This window comes from Physella acuta, unplaced genomic scaffold (genome assembly GCF_028476545.2).
Source record: "Physella acuta isolate Inbredline_101_S28 unplaced genomic scaffold, ASM2847654v3 ptg000910l, whole genome shotgun sequence".
In the NCBI taxonomy this organism is placed as follows: domain Eukaryota; kingdom Metazoa; phylum Mollusca; class Gastropoda; family Physidae; genus Physella; species Physella acuta.
The window spans coordinates 68066-87784 of NW_026732427.1; the positions used below are offsets into that span (position 1 = coordinate 68066).

Here is a 19719-nt window from a genome sequence, read left to right on the forward strand (position 1 = left end):
TACTTTCGGCTCAGCGGGTTTCGATCCCAGGCCGGGAACTGTGCGAGTCAAATTAGATAATATAATGAAGATTGATGTAGGTTAATCACTAGGCGAGAGTAAACTGTCTTGTGACTTTAACGTCAATCTTGTAAGGGGTGGTGGTGGTCAGTGGTGTAGGCAGGGGGGGGGGGGGGGGTTAGGGGGGTCATAAACCCCCCAGAGACCCCTCGGTATATATATAAAGTATGAGGGGGGTGCAAATCAAAAGTCTGAGGAGAAGGGGGGGGGGTGCAAATCGAAAGCTTGTCCCCGGGTAAAAATTGGAAACCCCCCCCCCCCTTGAGACGATCCTGGCTACGCCACTGGTGGTGGTTGATTATAGACAACATTCTCCTAGATGGGGAGGAGTTTTGAATCTTGTCTAGATACATTAGGTTTACGTATAGTAGTATCTATATGTTGTAACATTTTTTAATATGATAAATAAAGATGGATTTTAATCACGTTCGTCATCATTATCATTCACGTGGACTAGAGGCGTAGCAAGGGGGAGGGGGGGTGCGAACCGCACCGGGTGACACCATTTAGGGGGTGACACCAAGGCATAAAATAGCAAAATATATAGAGAAAAACTTGAGGGGGGGCTGCAAATCGAAAATTTGAAAGTTTGTCCCCGGGAAGGGTCGCTATGCCTCTTGGGGGGGGGGGGGGGGGGGTGACACCATTAAGTGCCGCACCGGGTGACACCCGACCTCGCTACGCCACTGACGTGGACCCCTTGTGGAGCAAAGGGAAGCAACCACACCTCTCCTTCTCGGGCAATTCTTCCAAGTTAGACCCATGTCATTCCGGCTGCTTCTGATTCACTGACAGCTGACTATGTTTGTTTTGGGCTACCTACTTTCCTTGAAGGGGACTGAACATGGGGACGGAGGTAAACACTGAAGTGAATTTTATGGTCTGACGTCTAAAGCAGACGATCCCTCGGGTAATCGTCAAAGCATCATTCGATACACATTTGGATGTCGTAGCTACATTTTGTCAGTTATTTGGTAGTGTTGTGTAGTTATTTGCTCTTTTTTATTTTCTCATTTTTCATTATTTTTTTATTTATTTTTTTGGGGGGGGGGGGGGGGTACTTTTATTACATTTATGTAGTCTGAAAAGGCGTGTAGCCAATATATCTGCTTATTTATTTCTATATTTGCCAATAAAAAGAAGTTTAACTTTGAACTTGCGTGATGTTTCGTAATTAACGAACGATAAAATTCGGGGTTCATAATTTTTTTTTAAAATAGCTAAAGACTGACAAGGATTTTATTTTCAGTAAATAATGCAAGGGAGAAAACTCTGTTTAAAAAAAGAAACCGTCTATTACATTATTACTTCCCTTGAAATGTAAAATTCTTTAAAGGTATCTGAATTCAGTTTGTTTCCATATCACTGATATTGCTTTTGTTATTATTTTTACAAATGCAACGCTAATATTACTAATAAGAAAATACACACGAAAAGTTTTTCCCTGTCAATAAAAAAAATCCCGGTCCCTCTCTGCAAGCTTATTATCATGGTATCCTCGAAATCTAGAAATATATATAGAAAAGCAACTAGTCTATATACATAGAAAACTGGGATATCCCCTCGCAAACAAATTGATGTTCAATTATTACTTCTATCAATTCTACTTAGGGTGAAAGATTTAATCTGTCTTTACAACTTCATTAAATCATGCTGTCAAGGAAATCCATCATCGCCCGTATAATGTAAGACAGTTGTACAAAGGGATGCAATTATGTTCAATTTATTTAAAAGTCAATAAAAATAAATGAATTAATTGTTAAAATATAACTTTCGATTTGTTTTTATTGTATATATTTTATGATAATATAAACAAGAATATTTAGTCAACTAAAAATATTTGTTAAAAGTATTGTTTTCAATTTATTAAAAGTGCTGTAGTAAGAAAAAAACTTTAGCACCTTAATTGTATTTGTGTGCCTGCAGTTATTAATTGTAGATCGGCCTTCAGAGAATTACTGCTTCATTAGTTTTGATTTTTATTTTAAGAATCTTCTTACATTGGGTTATTCCCCTAGTTCAGGGGTCGGCAACCTGCGGCTCGCGAGCCGCATGCGGCTCTTTTGATATCAAGATGCGGCTCTCCCGCTCCTTGAACAAATACTAATACTCTTAATAAAAAAATAAAATATTTGAAATAAAGAAAATGTTAGTGGCTCTTTAAAACCAGGGAAATTTTGAAAATTGTAACTTTTGGCTCTTCCGCTTCAAAAGGTTGCCGACCCCTGCCCTAGTTGTGTACACGCTTAGAGAGAATTTCCTCAATGGCCTTAGCTTTATAGTATGGTGCTCTTCATTTTGAAATTATTCCTGGACTAGCCATTTCACTGTCTTGGTATTTTTAAGTTCAGTTAAATCTGGTGTGCCTGTATTGGAATTATTTTCATCTCTATATTTCATTTGTAAGTGCACTTATGTTAGTTGACAGGTAATTGTGTGTACATATATGTGTTATATATATATATATATATATATATATATATATATATATATATATATATATAAATATATATGTTTATAAAGACTATAAACAAAATAAAGCAGGAGTGAACTCCCATAAAATTTCTCGAATATTCTTAGATAACACTACGGGGGATGGCAACTCAGGATATAGTCATGATTTTTAATTACTTAGTCTTTTAAAAATAGAATAGAATCTCGTAGAAAAAAATAATTGCACATCAGGTGAAAGGCAAACAATCTATATATATAATTCTCTTCTGGGAGCCGCTAGAAAACAAGCTGTAAACGTGCTCCCTACCTCCCCACCCCTACATGGTCTTAATGAGCTGTGTTCACTCTAAATGTTTACAAGCAGAGCCAACGATTTTAAACGTAGGGGGGGGGTCCTTAACGGGCTACTTATAGTGTTTTAAAGAAATATTTTCAGTGGCAGCGTTGGTACTGTCGAATTCACAAATTATGAATTACTGAAAAGTAGAAAATAAAACAACTAAATAGCGGCGTATGTTATACCGCGGGCCGGCTCGTATCTGTATAATAGTAATAGTGTAGAATATTAGCACTTTATAAATTCATATTCGTTTTTTTTTTTTTGAGAAATCGGAAATGGCATTTGTGAAAATCTCTATTTCAATTTTTTGCACAATTACAATACTTCCTCTATACTTCGTATACGAGAAAGTAAAATCTACATTTATTGGACATACAGAAGAAGTATTTGTATATACAACAGAAAGATGCGGAACGGAAGCACCAACAGCAATATAAGCATCCTAGGGTTACTTAGTAGGGTGACAACCCAACTCAATTTCAGGAAGAGATAACCATGACCTCATACTGGCTCACTCCCACCATACCCAAGTTGAGATGTGGACTGACCAAGGCAATCATACATCTTGTCTGCAGTAGTGAAGAAACCATGACTATGAAATTGAAGCTCTGATCTAGGGATGGCACGGATTATTACACAGGAACTAGTCGTGATAACATTTTATTCCTGGTCGCCAGTGTCAACTTTGAGCTTTAGTTATGGAAAAAGACAACAAAACTAAAGAACACAGAAATGCATTCACCCAATAAATTTGTTCAATCATAATTAAAAATTTATGTGATTTTTCTTTTCTTAATTAATTACTGTAAATACACTTTTGAAGTTTTCTCCCTGTGTAAGGAAAAAGCCATGCACTGTTGAATATTCATTACCTCTGTTTATTTTGTGTTAACTTCTAAATTTCATTCTAATGAGCAAGCATCTTTGTCAGTATGAAACCTCTCTTTTCTACACAGAGTATTTTTTTCTTTGACAAATATTATAGATACCAATAGTCAACAACTCACTGTGAAATTAATGGAGTTGCCTCAACTTGGGCTTATGGAAACTGACACATTGTATTTTTGTTATTATGTATCTCACACATTAACTTAACAGCAAACACACTTTTTTACAATACATTAGAACAAAATAACAGAGAAAGATTCCTTAAAACAAGATATTTATTAATCAGCACACCAAAGTTGTACTAGACTGTGCCTTTAATTTTTTTTTATATTACAAGTTCAAAACTATCACGCTAGTGTTACTCTCATATTGTTACCACATTCACAAGATAAACATCCACGTCACTATTTTAAACTAAATGAAAATTATAAACTTAGAAATGAATGTCAAAGTTTACAGCTCCGGGTATATTGTAACCAATCACACTTCCTTTTCCAATACATTCACCAGCGAAAAACCAAAAAGCAATTTCTGCTCCGATAAGTGTGTTCAACCAAGCTTCCTGCAAAAAAAATAAGAATACAATTTCTTTATAAGATGATACATTTAACCTGTTGCATTGTTACAAGAATAATGATTTAGACTTTCCACTTCAGGCTACAGCAGGATAAAGCCAATATATTGATTTTCAGTTAAAACAATAACAGCATTTGGTTAATAAGATGTTAATGTATGGAAAGAAAAAAAAATGGAAAAAATCAAGCTTAATTTGGTGCTCCACCCCATTAAAATATTATAACTGACTATTCTTTATTATAACAAATCTCTTTATTTGTTAAGATTATTTAATCAACAATTTATTAATTATAATATAATATGTCTCATTGTTCTCAGATTTCTGTTATACTATAACAGCCATAGCCCAGAAACTGATATTCTCTCACAATTCTGACAGTAGAAATCATGACACTTTATATGGCCAAATAAGTCATACAACAAAAAAATGACAAACCTTGACTGTCAGCTTTTTCCACTGTTGTGTTCTAGCAGCAACTATCAATTTATTGAAGCCTGCCTGAACCTCTGGGAGATCTTTGATTGAAGGTGGACCCATTTCAGCTTTGGCATACCTCCATGCTGTTGACAGTTTGGGCTGGGCAAAGGCAACAATACCTAAAAGCAAACAGGTCACAATTAAAGATTAGATACTAGTAAGTAAAAAAAAAATATTTTCTATTTTACTGCCCACTATCTTTATATTTAAATATCAATAAACCCACTGAATTGTATTTCAAAATTTTTTTTAATATATATATATATATATATATATATATATATATATATATATATATATATATATATATATATATATATATATATATATATATATATATATATATATATATATATATATATATATATATATATATATATATATATATATATATACATATATAATTCTCTTCTGGGAGACGCTAGAAAACAAGCTGTAAGCGTGCTCCCTACCACCCCACCCCTACATGATCTGGTGAGCTGTGGTTCACGCTAAAAATGTTTACATTCGTAGAGCAGGGTTTAGTGACGGCTATTAGGGGCAGATAATTTAGTTGGAAACGATTTTAAACTTAGGGGAGGTAACTAAGAGGGGGCTGCTTTCACCGGGGGGGGGGGGGGGAGGGTAGGGGTTGGGGAAAGGAGGGAGGGGGTAGTATCATTCTTAACAACCTACTGATAGTGTTTTAAAGCAAATATTTTTAGTGGCAGCATTGGTACTGTCGAATTCACAAATTATGAATTACTGAAAAGTAGAAAATAAAACAACTAAATAGCGGCATATGATATGCCGCGGGTCGGCTCATATATATATATATATTTCACAAAGGCAAGACCATTTTTGTGACCACTGAGGTCGATGTGCTATGTCAGGAATTATCAAAGGGACAGTACATGGGGATTTCTATATCTACACATGGTGTGGACGCCATATTGTTCTTAGCAACCAGCCCCGCCTCCAGGGTAGCAAGCAATACTATAAATTATGCCTACTAGCAGTGGTGACAATGTTACTCATTTTACTGTAGTATTACTCGCTAACCTGGAGGCGTGGCCGGTTGCTAACAACAATATGGCGTACACACCGGATACATGACTTCTGGCGATTTTTCTTCTTAACACCAGTGACCTTCTTAGAATTACTGTTTAAAATGTTTACCATGCGCAAAAGGGCGGGGTTTTCACATTATAAAAACAAACCATAGGTGGCAGGGCTATATATGCCAGATAAGCACTTTAAAAATTTGGTTTTGAGAATGGAGGCTAAATTCAAAAGTTGGTTTCAGTCGAACTGGATTCTTGGTTTGCCTTTGCTTCAAACATAAGAGTGATATAACAAAAGTTGTCATGGAGAGGTGTGTCGTGTATGGCAGTGAGTGACAATAATTATTTTAGGCCTATAATAACTATTGAATTAAGTAGCCTAATTTAGTTTAAAACGAACTAAAAATTTCAAAATTAGTGCCTAATGGATTAAAAATGTATGCCTGTGATCCAGTGGTCATGTTTACATTGAAAATTGAGTAAATTTTTGATTTAGTGAGAAAATCTGTATTTTACACTGTAGGCCTATTCAAAGTGGGGAATAAATTTGAGTTTTAAGAAGAGGAACTCTTACGCCCCATGGTAGTGAAAATTCCTACAATGAGTGGTTGTCAAAGGACAGAGGGTAAAACTCCATTCTAGCTTATTTTATTCGGCGCTTCATGTTCACCTCCAGTTGAGTGTATTTTATTAATAACAACCAAAACACAAAAACGTTAGGAAAACACTAGGCCTATTTCTTTATAAATTTTTGTTTTAGTTTTTAATAATTTAATTTTGTCAAAACTTAGGAAAATCCAATTTGGAATATTAATGAATATTTAATGTGCACATTTTAGATCTAGATTAACAATCTAGATTTAACTTTTTTTCTCTTGAAAATATGTTCGTGTCAGTTAAGATTTTCATGGCAATGGGTAAAGCAGTGTAAAGTAGAAACTCATAAATTGCAAGGCGGTTAAGTTTGTATTGTTAAAAAAGTATCTAGCATGCACGATACTACAAATAAACGTATATGAACTTACAATGACCCTAAAACTGAGGCCACCACAATTCCATAGACATTGCCCAAGCTATGACGTATGTGATTATTAAACTAAAGTCAATGTGAACTCACAGTGAATCCTCGAGATTTTTATCCCGCCGACGATCACACGCTATTAATTGGTACTGTAATGTTTATTTATAAGCATTTTTCAAAGTGACTACTCAGAAAAAGATTTTTCGCCCCAACGTCTCCACTTGGTCGGCAAAAGATATTTCTGCGCATGTGCAGTGACCTATGGCTAGGATTAGGGGTAGGAGTTTGCGGCTGTAAACACATGCATGTGCAGTAGCATCGAAAACATTGCATTGAAGGCAAGTTGTAGTTTCTCTCCATTGCGCATGCTTATCTTTTTCCGGCTAACATCGGCCCTTTTTTTTACCTTTTCTAATTAAAACACACATTCATAAAAAGATTAGTTGATCTTCAGCTTATCATCTAATCTTCTTAGTGCTTTTCTATCGTTTTTTTATGTGTTTCAGTTGTTAATAATAAAATACTAAATATGATCAACTGGAGGTGAACGCAAAGCGGCGAATAAAATACGCTAAAAGCCTAAAATGGAGTTTTACCAGACAGAGTGCCATAAACATTAATTACTGAATAATAATACTGTAACTTAAGTTTATGAATGAGAATGTCAATGAGTTCATTGTGCAGTCAGGTAGCACTAGCAGTCGAATGTCGAGTCAGGTCGTCTCCAGCACTCAAGGCATAACTAAAAAATAAATATCTTAAATATGTAGATTCTAGATCTAGATGTAGGCCCCCAAAAATACTCACGATTAGAAATCAATAAGATGCTTATAGAAAAAAAAAAGTCAAATATACGTTTAACAGCTTCAGACAATAAATTCAAAAACAGTAAAGCAAAATGTACTTACTTTTCCCTCTGGCTGTAAAATAAGTAACGACCTTCGCCATCTTGTCTGTTCAGAGGAAGTAGGTAACTTTGGAGCTCTTTTAGACGAAGATCAATTTTATTTTATTTGTCTAAAAATAGAAAATTGCTTCCACTCGGTCCACTTATTTTATCCAATGAATGAGGATTTCCTAGTGCCGGCGATTATGTAAGCGGTACAGTGAACAGGCATAGCAGGTTGGCAAAATAATAGCTAAACTAGAAAATACAATCGTCGGCAGTTGATTCCGTAAATGAGTGTCTAGTTCATCATCTCAGATGGTGAAAGTTAAGGCGGTTGGTCTTTTTGCTGACCACATTATTCTTACAAATGCCGAGTTTATAGAAACGAATAGATTCTACTCCAAGTAACCCTCCCCCGAACTAAATAGAAAATAACATATTTTATATTTAAAATATATTTAAAATTCGTACTGTAACCAGTGTCCGCCCTCTCCCCTCTGGAATATTAAGAAGTGCCTCCCCCCCCCCCGGTAAAAATGTCTGAAAGAAACACTGCCTGTATCACTAGTTGGGTGGGAAAAATGGAGTACAGAAATTGAGAAAGTGTGACATCAAGTTTTTACAATTTAAAAGATTTGTTTAAAAAAAGAAATGTAAAAGTTACTTTGCATTTAAATGCACTTTATAAATGTGTATGTACAGGAGACCTAATGCTGACCCAGCTCAACTAATGTTATAGAAATTAACACTGTTTCCAAAACTAAACTTGCAACCCCACTAGATCTATTTATTATTGTGATCGAAAGCAGTATAATCTATTAAAAGACGAGAATGCCGTTACATTTAAATATCTTATTGTTAATTCTCAAAAACGTGTTGTTACTTTTATTTTGCTAGGAATTGTTGGACAATAATAACAGCTTAGTTAGCCGATATTTAATTTCATTTTTATAATACAGACTTTAGTACTCTGATAGTGGCATGTGCCATTATTATCTATTCTGTTTAATCTTATGCCTAAATGGATGGTTTTTTAATACTAAGCCATTCACAATCTTTTTCTAAGGGAACATGCATATTATTTATAGACCTAAAGTTATTTTGAACCAATATCATAGGAATAATGGTGAGCTTTAATATCGGGATTACCAATTTCAAGTATTAGTCGCTCGTCTTCTCTCTCTCTTTTCAAATATTACAGTGTACGTTTCAAACTTTAATCAACATATGAAAATCACCACTTCTTGTTAATTACATAATGAAAATCAAAAGCGTTTTAACTTCGACATATTCTTTCATTCTTTTCTCTTATTGCTTTGGCTGACATCATTTCAAGATTTTATCTGGCAGCCTCGATAACAGCTGCGGAGTTTGATTTGATGCTAGTACAGTTGCTAGTGGTGTGAGGTGATGATTTGCATACACAGAGAAACTCAAAATAAATCGCTGTTAAAATGTATGTAAACCTGCATTTTTACTTTCTTATTTGTTAAAGTTCTAGATCTACATCTAGATAAAGTCTAATAGATATGAAATAATAAAAATTCAGTGTAGTTATGCTTTTTTATGCCTAATCTGTGGAATTGAATTGAAAGTGAAAGACGAGATCAGTGTTTTTACTTTTTTGCTTGCCAAAAAAAATATTAAAACAAGTTGTTTTTTTTAGGTAGATCTAGAGTCTAGATCTAAATTAAATTCGGTAAAACTCCATTTTAGTGTATTTTATTCTCCGCTTCTTGTTTACCTCCAGTTGAGCGTATTTTATTATAATAACCAAACAAAACACACCAAAACATTAGGAAAACACGATTTATTTATTTGTATTGTATTTTTGTTTTAACAAATGAAAAAAAAAAAACAAAGAGATTGACTTTGTTTTAGATTTTTATAATTTACTTTTGTCAAAACTTGAGAAAAGTCCAAATTTAGAAAATTGAATGTGCAATGTTCGTGTGTCAGTTTGAATTTTCATGGCAATGGGTGAAGTACATAAACGTAACTCACAATTGCAAGGCGGTTAAGTTTGTATTGTTACAAGTATTTCCCAGGCAAGAGACTATAAATAAACATTTATGAACTTACAATGACCCCAAAACTGAGGCCAACACAATTTCAAACAGCCATTGCCCGAGCTATGACGTATGCTGATAATTAAAGTCAATGTGAAACCGTGACAGTAAGGATTTTTCTCCCGCTGACGATCACACGATATTTAATTGGAACAGTTCTAATGCTTTTTTATTTTTTTTTTACCTTTTCTAATTAAAAATCACATTCATAAAATAAACCGGTAGCGATCTCCCCTAAACTTTCTCGAATATTCTTATATAAAACAACAGGGGATGGTAACTGGGGATATAGTTATGATTTTTAATCCATTTTAAATAGGCCTACTGAAACTTTTAAAAATAGAATAGAATCTCAGTAAAAAACGATTGCGCACCAAGCGAACGCCTAATAAAGGTGTGTATAATAGTGCGCAATAGTATTAGTACTTTAAAAATTTACATTAGTTTTTTGAGAAATCAGAAGTAGCGTAAATTACTACTTCCGGTCAACGGAAATTACTCAAAATTTAACAGAAGGTAGAGAATTAGATCTTTTACTTACATGTGAAATGTCATTTATCTATGTGAAATAGTACTCAAGTTATAGGCTTTTGAAAAATTCAAAGTAGAAAAAGTACCACTTCCGGTTGTCGGAAATCGCTCAAAAGTTGATACGGATCTACGATTTTGATATAATACTTATATATGAAATTTCATCAACCTAGCTGTAACGGTACTCAAGTTATCGTGTTTACACACGGACACACAGACACACACACAGACACACACACACAGACATACGGACAAGATTGCAAAATTATGTTTTTCCGTATCAGTGAGGTGTAAAACGTCGAGATTTGTAAAAATCTCTATTTTATTTTTTTTTGCACGATTACAATACTTTTTCTATACTACGTATATACGAGAAAGTAAAAAGTAGATCTAGTGTTTTCCTAACGTTTTTGTGTGTTTCTGTTGTGTTTATTATAAAATACTCTCAACTGGAGGTGAACGTGAAGCGGGGAATAAAAAATGCTAAAATGGAGGTTTACCGAAAATTCTTACCTAGCTTTTCTTTTCTACTGTTTGTCACTATCACTTGGTTGTCTTCCTTGTGATACCAGACACTACATCTAGAAATCTGGATCTGTTACTATAGAATCTAGATGATAGCTAGGCTGATAGAGAGACCCTACTCAATCTAGATAAGATTCTAGATCAAGAATAGATAGATTCAAGTAACCAAATAGAATCTTCTTAAAAAAGGGGTTTAAGGTTACTGGTTGTTAACTAAGTCTAAAATACACACATGGCTTCCTAATGTCACAATGCTATTCACAATACTATCCCCAACCGCTAACCCCAACCCTAATCATAGTCCTACCCATATGCTTACCTACTTTCTAACCATATTACCATAAAAATATTCAAGATTGCTATAGGCTGTAATACTAGATCTAACTACTATTACTAACAAACCAACACACTTATTTTATCTGAAATTATCAGGCCTATGAAATGTTATAGCCTACTGTTTAGAAACTTTAGAGTAAAACCCTTTTGCTTTTTAAATTTCTTTTATAGAGCATAAACAGACCTGAGTTATGTGCAGTGTTAGAGATAGCTGAACTATTTTTGGCCTACTGATTTCTATCAGTAGATAAAGCATGGGGAAAATTCACATCTCAGAGCTTATCACATGTTTATTGTTTTGTCACCTTCTGTGATTATACTTCCCATGAGTATTCAGAAATAGAATTGTTTTGTAAAATTTGTTGTTTTTTTTTTTTTTAAAGTTTTTTTTTATACTTCTAACAGGATCCTAAGAAGTTAAAACCTTTCAGACCTGGCAGTATTTCTTTGGTGTACTTGTATTTGATTTTGAATCATCATTTGTTGAAGGATTCAGCCAAGCACCAGCTTTTAACCTACATTAGCTACAAACTACCTGGCAACTGTGGGATCTCATAAACATCACAATGGATGTTGTTCTGGAATACACTGACTATTATTTCTTCACACCCTATGTTTACCCCAACACATGGAAAGAGAATGATCCTATTCGGCAAATTTTATCCTTGTTAGTGATTGCTAATATAGGAGGGTACCTCTTGTATTTTATTGTTGCCAGTTTGAGCTATTTTCTCATATTTGACCACAGGCTGTTAAAGCATCCACTTATTTTAGAGGTAGGTACTAAATTTTAAATATTTAAAAAAATTCGTTGTTGTTAAATGAAGGGGGCTTGTGTTCTAAAATGCTGTAGCAGATTTTTTTAAAATTTTATGAAAGATTTAAAACATGCTTTATTGAGTCTATTGGCTATGCACTGCTTTCTGTTAGATCTCCTGTCAAGGACCTGATGTACAATATTAATTCTATGGCACCCTATAGTGATTTGAATGAGAATTCTTACAGTGCTTGAATGTTTGGATCTGAGACATATTTTAATGCTTTTGCTTAGGGGTATATGTATATATTAAGAATCTATTGAAGTATTGCAAGCACATAAAATTTCATGTCAAACTATTATAGGATGCATTTCCTTACATCTAATTTAGCTGTAGGCCTGTTAAGCATCTGTATATATTTAAATAATAAGTGAAGAAATGTAAAAATATTGGTCATATAAATTAATATAATTTGTATGAAATATTTTTAACAGCAATCTAATATAGGAAAACAGAGTCTTTTATGATTATGATGACTAGCGGAAATTTCCTATGGGTTGTTTATTTAAAGCATGTCCAAACAAAGTTCTTAGGGTCTCAACAGATGCAAAGTAATTATTCTACAAAGTTACTTCCCAAACAAAAGTCATCTCTATTCATGCCTGAAACTTATCTCATAGATCATATAACAAAGTATTGATTTTATTAAAAAAGATACCCTGACATAAGGATATGTTGCATTGCTAATGTAACCAAAAGATAGGGGCTAAAATTTTATGCAGGCTCTGTTCTGCATGCTGCTTTATCTTAGCCTATTTATATGGGGAGTGTATGTATGTAGTTTTGACTCAAGTAAGTTTAACAAGATAGAACAACTAAAGTAGCAACCTCAATAGTGTAAGCAAGTTAACTCTGCCCTGCTTGTTGTCTTATCAATTGTAGTTAATAGAAATGTTTAAGTGTAATGAAAGTTTGGTGAGATATTTTAGTAATTTGGAAAAACATGGACTCTGGCTTTATTTTCCTTTTTAAGGTTTTACTTTATAAGTGATAAACATAAAACAACAAAGGTTAAACATTAGGAAACCCTCCCCATATTTTTTTCAACAATGTTTTTATTGTATGAAAGTCAGTGGTGTTCAGTTTTGTCTGATTCACGTTCACAATATATATGCATCTTCATAGTTGTAGGAAATATAACTTTGAAGAGACTCTTTAATATATATATAATTATATATTGAATCTGCAGTTATACATGATCTTTCATTCAAGTTGTTAACTCAAGAGTTTAATGTTGCCACTTGAATTGATTCTATCACTTACTTTAAAATTTCTTTTCAGAACCAAGTTATGAAAGAAATAGTTTGCACTGTTGTTTCAGTGCCATTTATGAGCATACCAACCGTGGCTATGTTTTTCTTAGAGGTCAGAGGTTACAGTAAACTCTACGATAGTGTTGGGGACACAAGGCTTGGTGAGTTACTTGTATACTTTAAGATTTGTAAATCTCTGTTCGGCTTTGTATAGCACTTACTTATGGGACTATAAACAAGAGTAAAACTTGTATTCTATTCTATTTGACTTGATGCATCAACCTGCCAGTTTGGCTTGTTTTATGTTAAATCTATCATTGCCTTCTTTAATTAGCCAGTAACTGAGTAGCATCTAGCTCTCCTCTTACTGCCCAGGCTTTCCACCCTGGATAGGATTTGCCAGCCTCACTATTCAATGTTGACAAAACATTAGAAGTGGCAATTACAAATTATGAACCAGCTGTTGAAATGATGTAGGGTTTGCATTAACCGGTTATTAGCCTTCTGCTTGACTGGTATAGGGGTTCAACAGGTGGAGCTAGCTACCACCTGTCTCAAACTGGCCAAGTGCCAGTTAATTATGTGCTAAAAAAATGAAAAAGACAATGAAAACATCCTACGCCTGACATCCTAAGTTGCAACCAACGTATAGCCTTTTGAAGCTGTAGAGCCAGTGATAGTTGATAGGACAGATAAAATGTTGAGCACTGTGCCTCTACTTTCACTTACATAAGTTAGTCAACCATCAAAGCTGGGTGGACTCGAGGGTGTTTGACAGTACTGAGGCCTTGAATCAAACTGATGACCTTCTGTTTGCAGGCTGTACTGTACTGCTTGACCACACAATCCTCTTGTGTTCAAAAAAGTATTTTATAAAATAATAAGATAAATAGTATGGTTTTCATCTGTTGTATTAAGCTGAAAATTGTTTAAAGCTGAAATTTAAATGTTGGATAGAAAAGAACTTGTTCAAAAAGTGACTGTCCAATAAACTATACATAACAGGTGTCTTTCGGTTGGAAATGGATAAAAAGTTGCTGTGTATATCTATAAATTTTGTCTATAGTAAGCACAGATGTTTTACTATGGGGATGAACATAAAGATCTATTTCAACTGTTGTCATGCAGTTAATGTTGGAAATCTTTATCAGCATGTTTACACCTATCATCTCATCTTTTTCCGTGGCATATGAAGGGATAGTATGGTCAACACTATTCTCAGCCATCTTTGTTTCCCTAATATGAGTTAGGTACCCATCAGAGCTTGGTGGACTCAGGGACATTATACAAACTTTAACCCAGATTCAAACTAGAGACTTTCGGATTAGCAGTCTAGCAACCTACCTTTAGGCCATGCCGTCCCATGTTTACACCTCTGCAGTGATCTTAAGGTTGACAGACATTACAGAATAGAATACATATCTTGCCTAGTTATCACTGTAAAATGTGTTTAATTATTGTACATAAACTAAGATTCCTATTGTTGTCACACAGGTTACGCTGGTGTCTTTATCAGCATGTTCACCTTCATAGCCTTCACTGACATGTGCATCTACTGGATCCACCGCTTCCTCCACCACAAGCATGTCTACAAGCACCTACACAAGCTCCACCACAAGTGGAAGGTAGGGATTCCATCTTATTTTTGTTTGCCACATTTTTTAACTATGTAACACACACTGTGTGGTTGTAAAATGTTGTAAGGTATCAATGATGAACTTTAGGTTGACTTACAAATTCAATTTCTCTGTACATCCACCTACGTCTATAATATATTATATTATGAACATGTTTATCATATGTTAATCTTTATATTAGCTGCTTATACAAAGTTGTTTTTTTATTCTTATAGGTGCCAACACCATTTGCTAGTCATGCTTTCCACCCATTGGATGGCTTCCTTCAGAGCCTTCCCTATCATATATACCCCTTCCTGTTCCCACTACACAAGGTGAGTATCTAGCCTGAGACCCAAATGTTGATAGTCTGTTGAAGATAATAAACACACAGCTCACAGTCTTCCTTGACAGTCTTCCAAAATGAATCTGTGTTTTTTCCTGGCAACTTTAGTTTTCTGACTTATTGGTGTACCTTAAAATCAGCTCCATTGTCTAGAGCTTTTTGTTGCATTGGTCTTTTAGCATGACCCCAACACACCTTAATTATGTCACAGCTGTCTGCAGGTTTTTGTGAAGTTGTGGCACCACTCTAACTTTGTGTATGCGCTGCGAGTGAATAAATTGCAGAGTGACTAATAAGCATGAAGGATGCAAGCAGTTATGCTACACAAAGTTCTTTTTATAGGCTGTACAGTTTAATTATGCAGGTGTGCTCATTTATGGGACAGTATATATGTTAAAAAGTCACATTTTGATAATGTATACTTTGTAACCACCAATTATCATTAAAAAAAGGCCGATTCTAGCCGGAATAAGATACGCATGCGCAATGGAGAGAAACTACGACTTGCATGCGTGTGTTTACAACCGCAGAACCCTAACAGCCTAACACCAACCCTAATCCTATCCCTAATCCTACCCCTAGCCCTAATCCTAGCCCTAATCCTAACCCTATCCCTAATCCTACCCCTAACCCTCATTCTAACCCTAGCCATAGGTCACTGCGCATGCGCAGAGCTATCTTTTGCCGACTAAGTGCAGACATTGGGGAGAAAAATCTTCTTCCAACTAGTCACTTCGTTAAAAAAAAGCCAGCATTTGAATTCGAAATGACTTTTGCTTCCATTTTTGTGTATGACAAATAATGAAACAATGCTTTGGTAACTAAAAAATATTTACCAAAGCTAGGTAGATCATGGTATTTCTTATGAACATAAGCCTGGGAATAAAACTCAGCCTTTGGGATTAGATAAGTTCTACCTCTCCACCACACTAGCCCAAGAATAAAATAATAAAGCTCATTATTAGGATATCAATGTGTTCTAAAAAAAATAATTTTTTTCCAAATCTTTCAATATTTTAGGTGACGTACCTAGGTCTGTTCGTTTTTGTCAACATCTGGACAGTGTCCATCCATGACGGGGACTACAGAGTTCCGGAGACCTTGAAGCCTGTAGTCAATGGCAGCGCTCACCATATGGACCACCATCTCTTCTACAACTATAACTATGGTCAGTTTTTCACTTTATGGGATAGAATAGGTGGCTCGTACAGGAATCCAAGCTCCTTTGAGGGCACTGGACCCATGGACCAGATCCTTGAGAAAGAGAAGGAAGCCTCGCAGAGAAACGGCAAACAACAAAATGGCTTTACAAACGGCAGCACAAAGAAAGTGGATTAACTTAACCCTCGTGGATAACATCAGAAATTTTGAGTATACTGGATCCAATAAGGAAATAGAAAAATGTTGTAGTTATTTAATGTTATTTATAAAATGTATACCTTCTACACTTTAAATAAGCAAAATTAAGCACTTGAAAACTTTCTAGATTAGAAAGTTTTTCACATTTTAAACAAGCAATGTAAAATCTGGTTAGTCAAGAGTAAAGAATGATAAATATTTTCTTTTATCCTTTTATCATACTAAACATTACAAAAAATAACTAATGTACTATATTTACTTGGTACCTTGTTTCCAGTTGAGATAGTTCAAATAGTTTAATTTGTCAGAAGTTTAAAAAATATGTTTACTTTTTTTAAAAATTCATATTAACATGAAATTCTAGTAGTGCAAGCAGTATAAAAGAAAGTAATTAAAAATTATCTTTTTAAGGGTTTAGTTTCACAAAAACCTTTTTTAATGTATTCATGTCTATCTCTAACTGCAGCAATATGATGTCTCTATTTGTAGTTGTATGTAATACAAAATGTAACATCATTGTAAGATTTATTAATCTAGTTGTGCAGGATATGAAATTTAATTTCATAATCAATTTTTTTCCAAAAGCTTACCTATTTTAAATAGCTTAATTGTTATTGATTTTTTAAATCAACTCTTTGATTTATTTCTTACCCATTAAAAACACCATTTGTGTTTACCCTAAGATTTCTCTAGATTTTGTGCCATAGAATTAATAATTTGCAATATAGATGCATAAATACTGTCTAAAATGAAAACTGGCTAAATGAGAAAGTGTAGCTGTGTTGGTATATAGATTTTGTAGAGCTAAATTCAGACTGATTCAGCAAATATTTCTAGCTGGTCTCATAACATTTTTTCTGCATGTTTATAATGACCATGTTCTCCGGTTTCGCTAAAACAAAATATTATTTTTGGCTTGTCTAACTGCCCTCACATGTATTAGTGGTGTTATTCTGACAATTTGATACTGTAGTATTTTAAAAGGAAACTACATTTAAAAAAAAAAAATTTACCTTGGTCTAATTTTCTTAAGTATATCCAGAAAAAAAAGGTTGATTATCTATCTTGGGAGTATTATTTAAAATAGTGTTCTGATGCTATTGAGTTGTACTTTTTATCCTTTTTTAAATATGTAAAAAATATTGAAAATTATCAGCATTGTGTATTTTTATGAACTGGCTCAGTGTTAAATAATTTTTATAAGACGTGGAACAAATATCATTCTTGGGTTCCCCCAATACACACCCAATAACTGTTGCTCACTCAGTATTTGTTGCTAAGTTTGAATTCCAATAGTAATGATTGTGTAAAATGTTTTTAAAAGCTAGTAGTAAGAAAGGAATCAGTTAATCTATCTTTATACAATGGGCATTTACTGTACTGAAATCTTTCAAGTGAGATTTTTAAGTTTAGTTGAAAATGTTTGAATTTTTTTTTAAAGACTTTATCCTTTTGTATATCAGTTGTTTTTAATTTAAAAACCTGTATTAACTGTTAATTTATGTAACTAGGTGACCTAAATCAGCTATCTTTTTTATATTTGCTTTGAACTATTTTTTTACACTTATTTTAAGACCATTTTTATTGTGACTATTTTATCTGCACAATTTCAAATTGTCCAAATGGCTGTGATACACATTTAGTGAATCAATTAAAGACTACTATTATCTTTTTTTGGGCCTATTTTTTAAAAGAACTTCAAAACCACTCTTGTCAAAAAAAAACTACTTCTGACAGGCACTACTAGATTTAACTAAAATCCCACCAAATTAGATTACTGAATTATTTTTACGAAGTGACTACTCTGAAGATTTTTCTCCCTAACGTCTCCACTTAGTCTGCAAAAGATAGCTCTGCGCATGCGCAATGACCTAGGGTTAGGGATAGGATTAGGGTTGGTGTTAGGGTTCTGCAGTTGTAAACCCACGCATGCGCAGTACCATCGAAAACATCGCCGCGATGGCAAGTCGTAGTTTCTCTCCATTGCACATGCGTACCTTACTCCGGCTAGCATCGGCCTTATTTTTAACCACATTCTTCTGAATTTTTAAGGAGCCAAATAATGTTTTTTTTTTCTTTCCTCTGGACTTTAAAGCCAACTGCAAGCTACTTAATCAATTAAATGTAATGTATGCCAGGACTGTTTACTTTTTCTCCAAGTTTCTCAGCTCTAGAAATTTTTTTCTTTTATTCAACTTGCATTGCATGTAATGCTGACATGCTATTTGAAATTTTGTCTGCAATTCTGTTTTTTGGTGACCAGATTTTTTTTTTGAAATGTGTTGCTTTAACTTTTAAAGTCTAGATTTTTAATTGAGCCAAGCCTGTGTTGATTAGTTTTCAGAGAATCAAACTATTCTTTTTACCTACATTTAGGTAGTAATAATGTCATCACATGCTGATTTTAGAGCTATTTTAATTTCTGGATGTCTAAAGGTAGATACAATAATTTTCTTAATTATTCTAGTATATTTTTTTACTGTCCATGTAAGTCAAATTGCTTTTTTTATAATTAAATTGTCAAATATGCTAAGTAATCATTGACAGTGTGCACATCAAAAGGATTAGTTTTTCTAACCTTATCTACTCCATTATTGTTTCCTCTATGGTCCAATTTTTCATCTCAGTAATGTTTACTTTGATGTGTGTGTCTGTATAAAGTGCTCACTTTGTTCTTGTGTAATCTTACAGCTAGTTTTGTACAATAATTTATTCTATCAAGCCAAATATTATACTATTGAAATCTGACTGTTCTCATGGCCTTTCATTTCATGTTTGTTTTAATCTGAATAGAGGTTAAACATTTTGTTTATTCCTGCTATTTGTGTATGTAAATGATCAATTTGACTACCAGTGTCCAGAACATTTTTGTTTTCTATATAGAGATAGTTTGTTTACATCAAGTCAAAATAAAGTGTTTTGAAATGTTTAGCTTTTTTTTTTTTATTTGAATATATTTATAATATGGGTAATCAAAGTGCTTTGAAAGTGTATGAACCAAATTTAACATATTATGAAAAAATTAATATTTAAAGGTTATATCCAATAAACCTGATTTAATCTTTTAGTCTCTTGATTTTTAAAAATGTCTGATATAATTATCAAAATATTGTGAAT

The 19719-nt window shown here is 33.7% G+C and overlaps 2 protein-coding genes across 2 annotated transcripts; one reads left to right on the plus strand and one right to left on the minus strand.

Moving 5' to 3' along the window:
- Positions 1–3999: 3999 nt before the first annotated feature.
- LOC131953126 (ATP synthase subunit g, mitochondrial-like) lies at positions 4000–7920 on the minus strand. The gene is made up of 3 exons (XM_059316153.1): positions 7769–7920; positions 4755–4915; positions 4000–4304 (listed from the first exon to the last, which is right to left on the minus strand). The coding sequence occupies exons 1-3, from the start codon at positions 7806–7808 to the stop codon at positions 4176–4178; spliced, it is 330 nt and encodes a 109-aa protein (XP_059172136.1). The 5' UTR covers positions 7809–7920; the 3' UTR covers positions 4000–4175.
- A 1163-nt stretch (positions 7921–9083) lies between these two features.
- LOC131953124 (lathosterol oxidase) lies at positions 9084–19544 on the plus strand. The gene is made up of 6 exons (XM_059316152.1): positions 9084–9205; positions 11616–11986; positions 13310–13442; positions 14776–14906; positions 15134–15232; positions 16264–19544. The coding sequence occupies exons 2-6, from the start codon at positions 11777–11779 to the stop codon at positions 16579–16581; spliced, it is 891 nt and encodes a 296-aa protein (XP_059172135.1). The 5' UTR covers positions 9084–9205; positions 11616–11776; the 3' UTR covers positions 16582–19544.
- The last annotated feature ends 175 nt before the right edge of the window (positions 19545–19719 follow it).

Excerpts from the sequence above, each read along its gene's own strand:
- LOC131953126 (XM_059316153.1), bottom strand. The coding sequence starts at position 7,808 with ATGGCGAAGGTCGTTACTTATTTTACAGCCAGAGGGAAAA. Across the intron at positions 4,916-7,768 it reads TTTTACAGCCAGAGGGAAAA|GTATTGTTGCCTTTGCCCAG; the intron begins GTAAGTACATTT and ends GTTTGCTTTTAG. Across the intron at positions 4,305-4,754 it reads GGAAAAAGCTGACAGTCAAG|GAAGCTTGGTTGAACACACT; the intron begins GTTTGTCATTTT and ends TTTTTTTTGCAG.
- LOC131953124 (XM_059316152.1), top strand. The coding sequence starts at position 11,777 with ATGGATGTTGTTCTGGAATACACTGACTATTATTTCTTCACACCCTAT. Across the intron at positions 11,987-13,309 it reads AGCATCCACTTATTTTAGAG|AACCAAGTTATGAAAGAAAT; the intron begins GTAGGTACTAAA and ends ATTTCTTTTCAG. Across the intron at positions 14,907-15,133 it reads AGCTCCACCACAAGTGGAAG|GTGCCAACACCATTTGCTAG; the intron begins GTAGGGATTCCA and ends TTATTCTTATAG.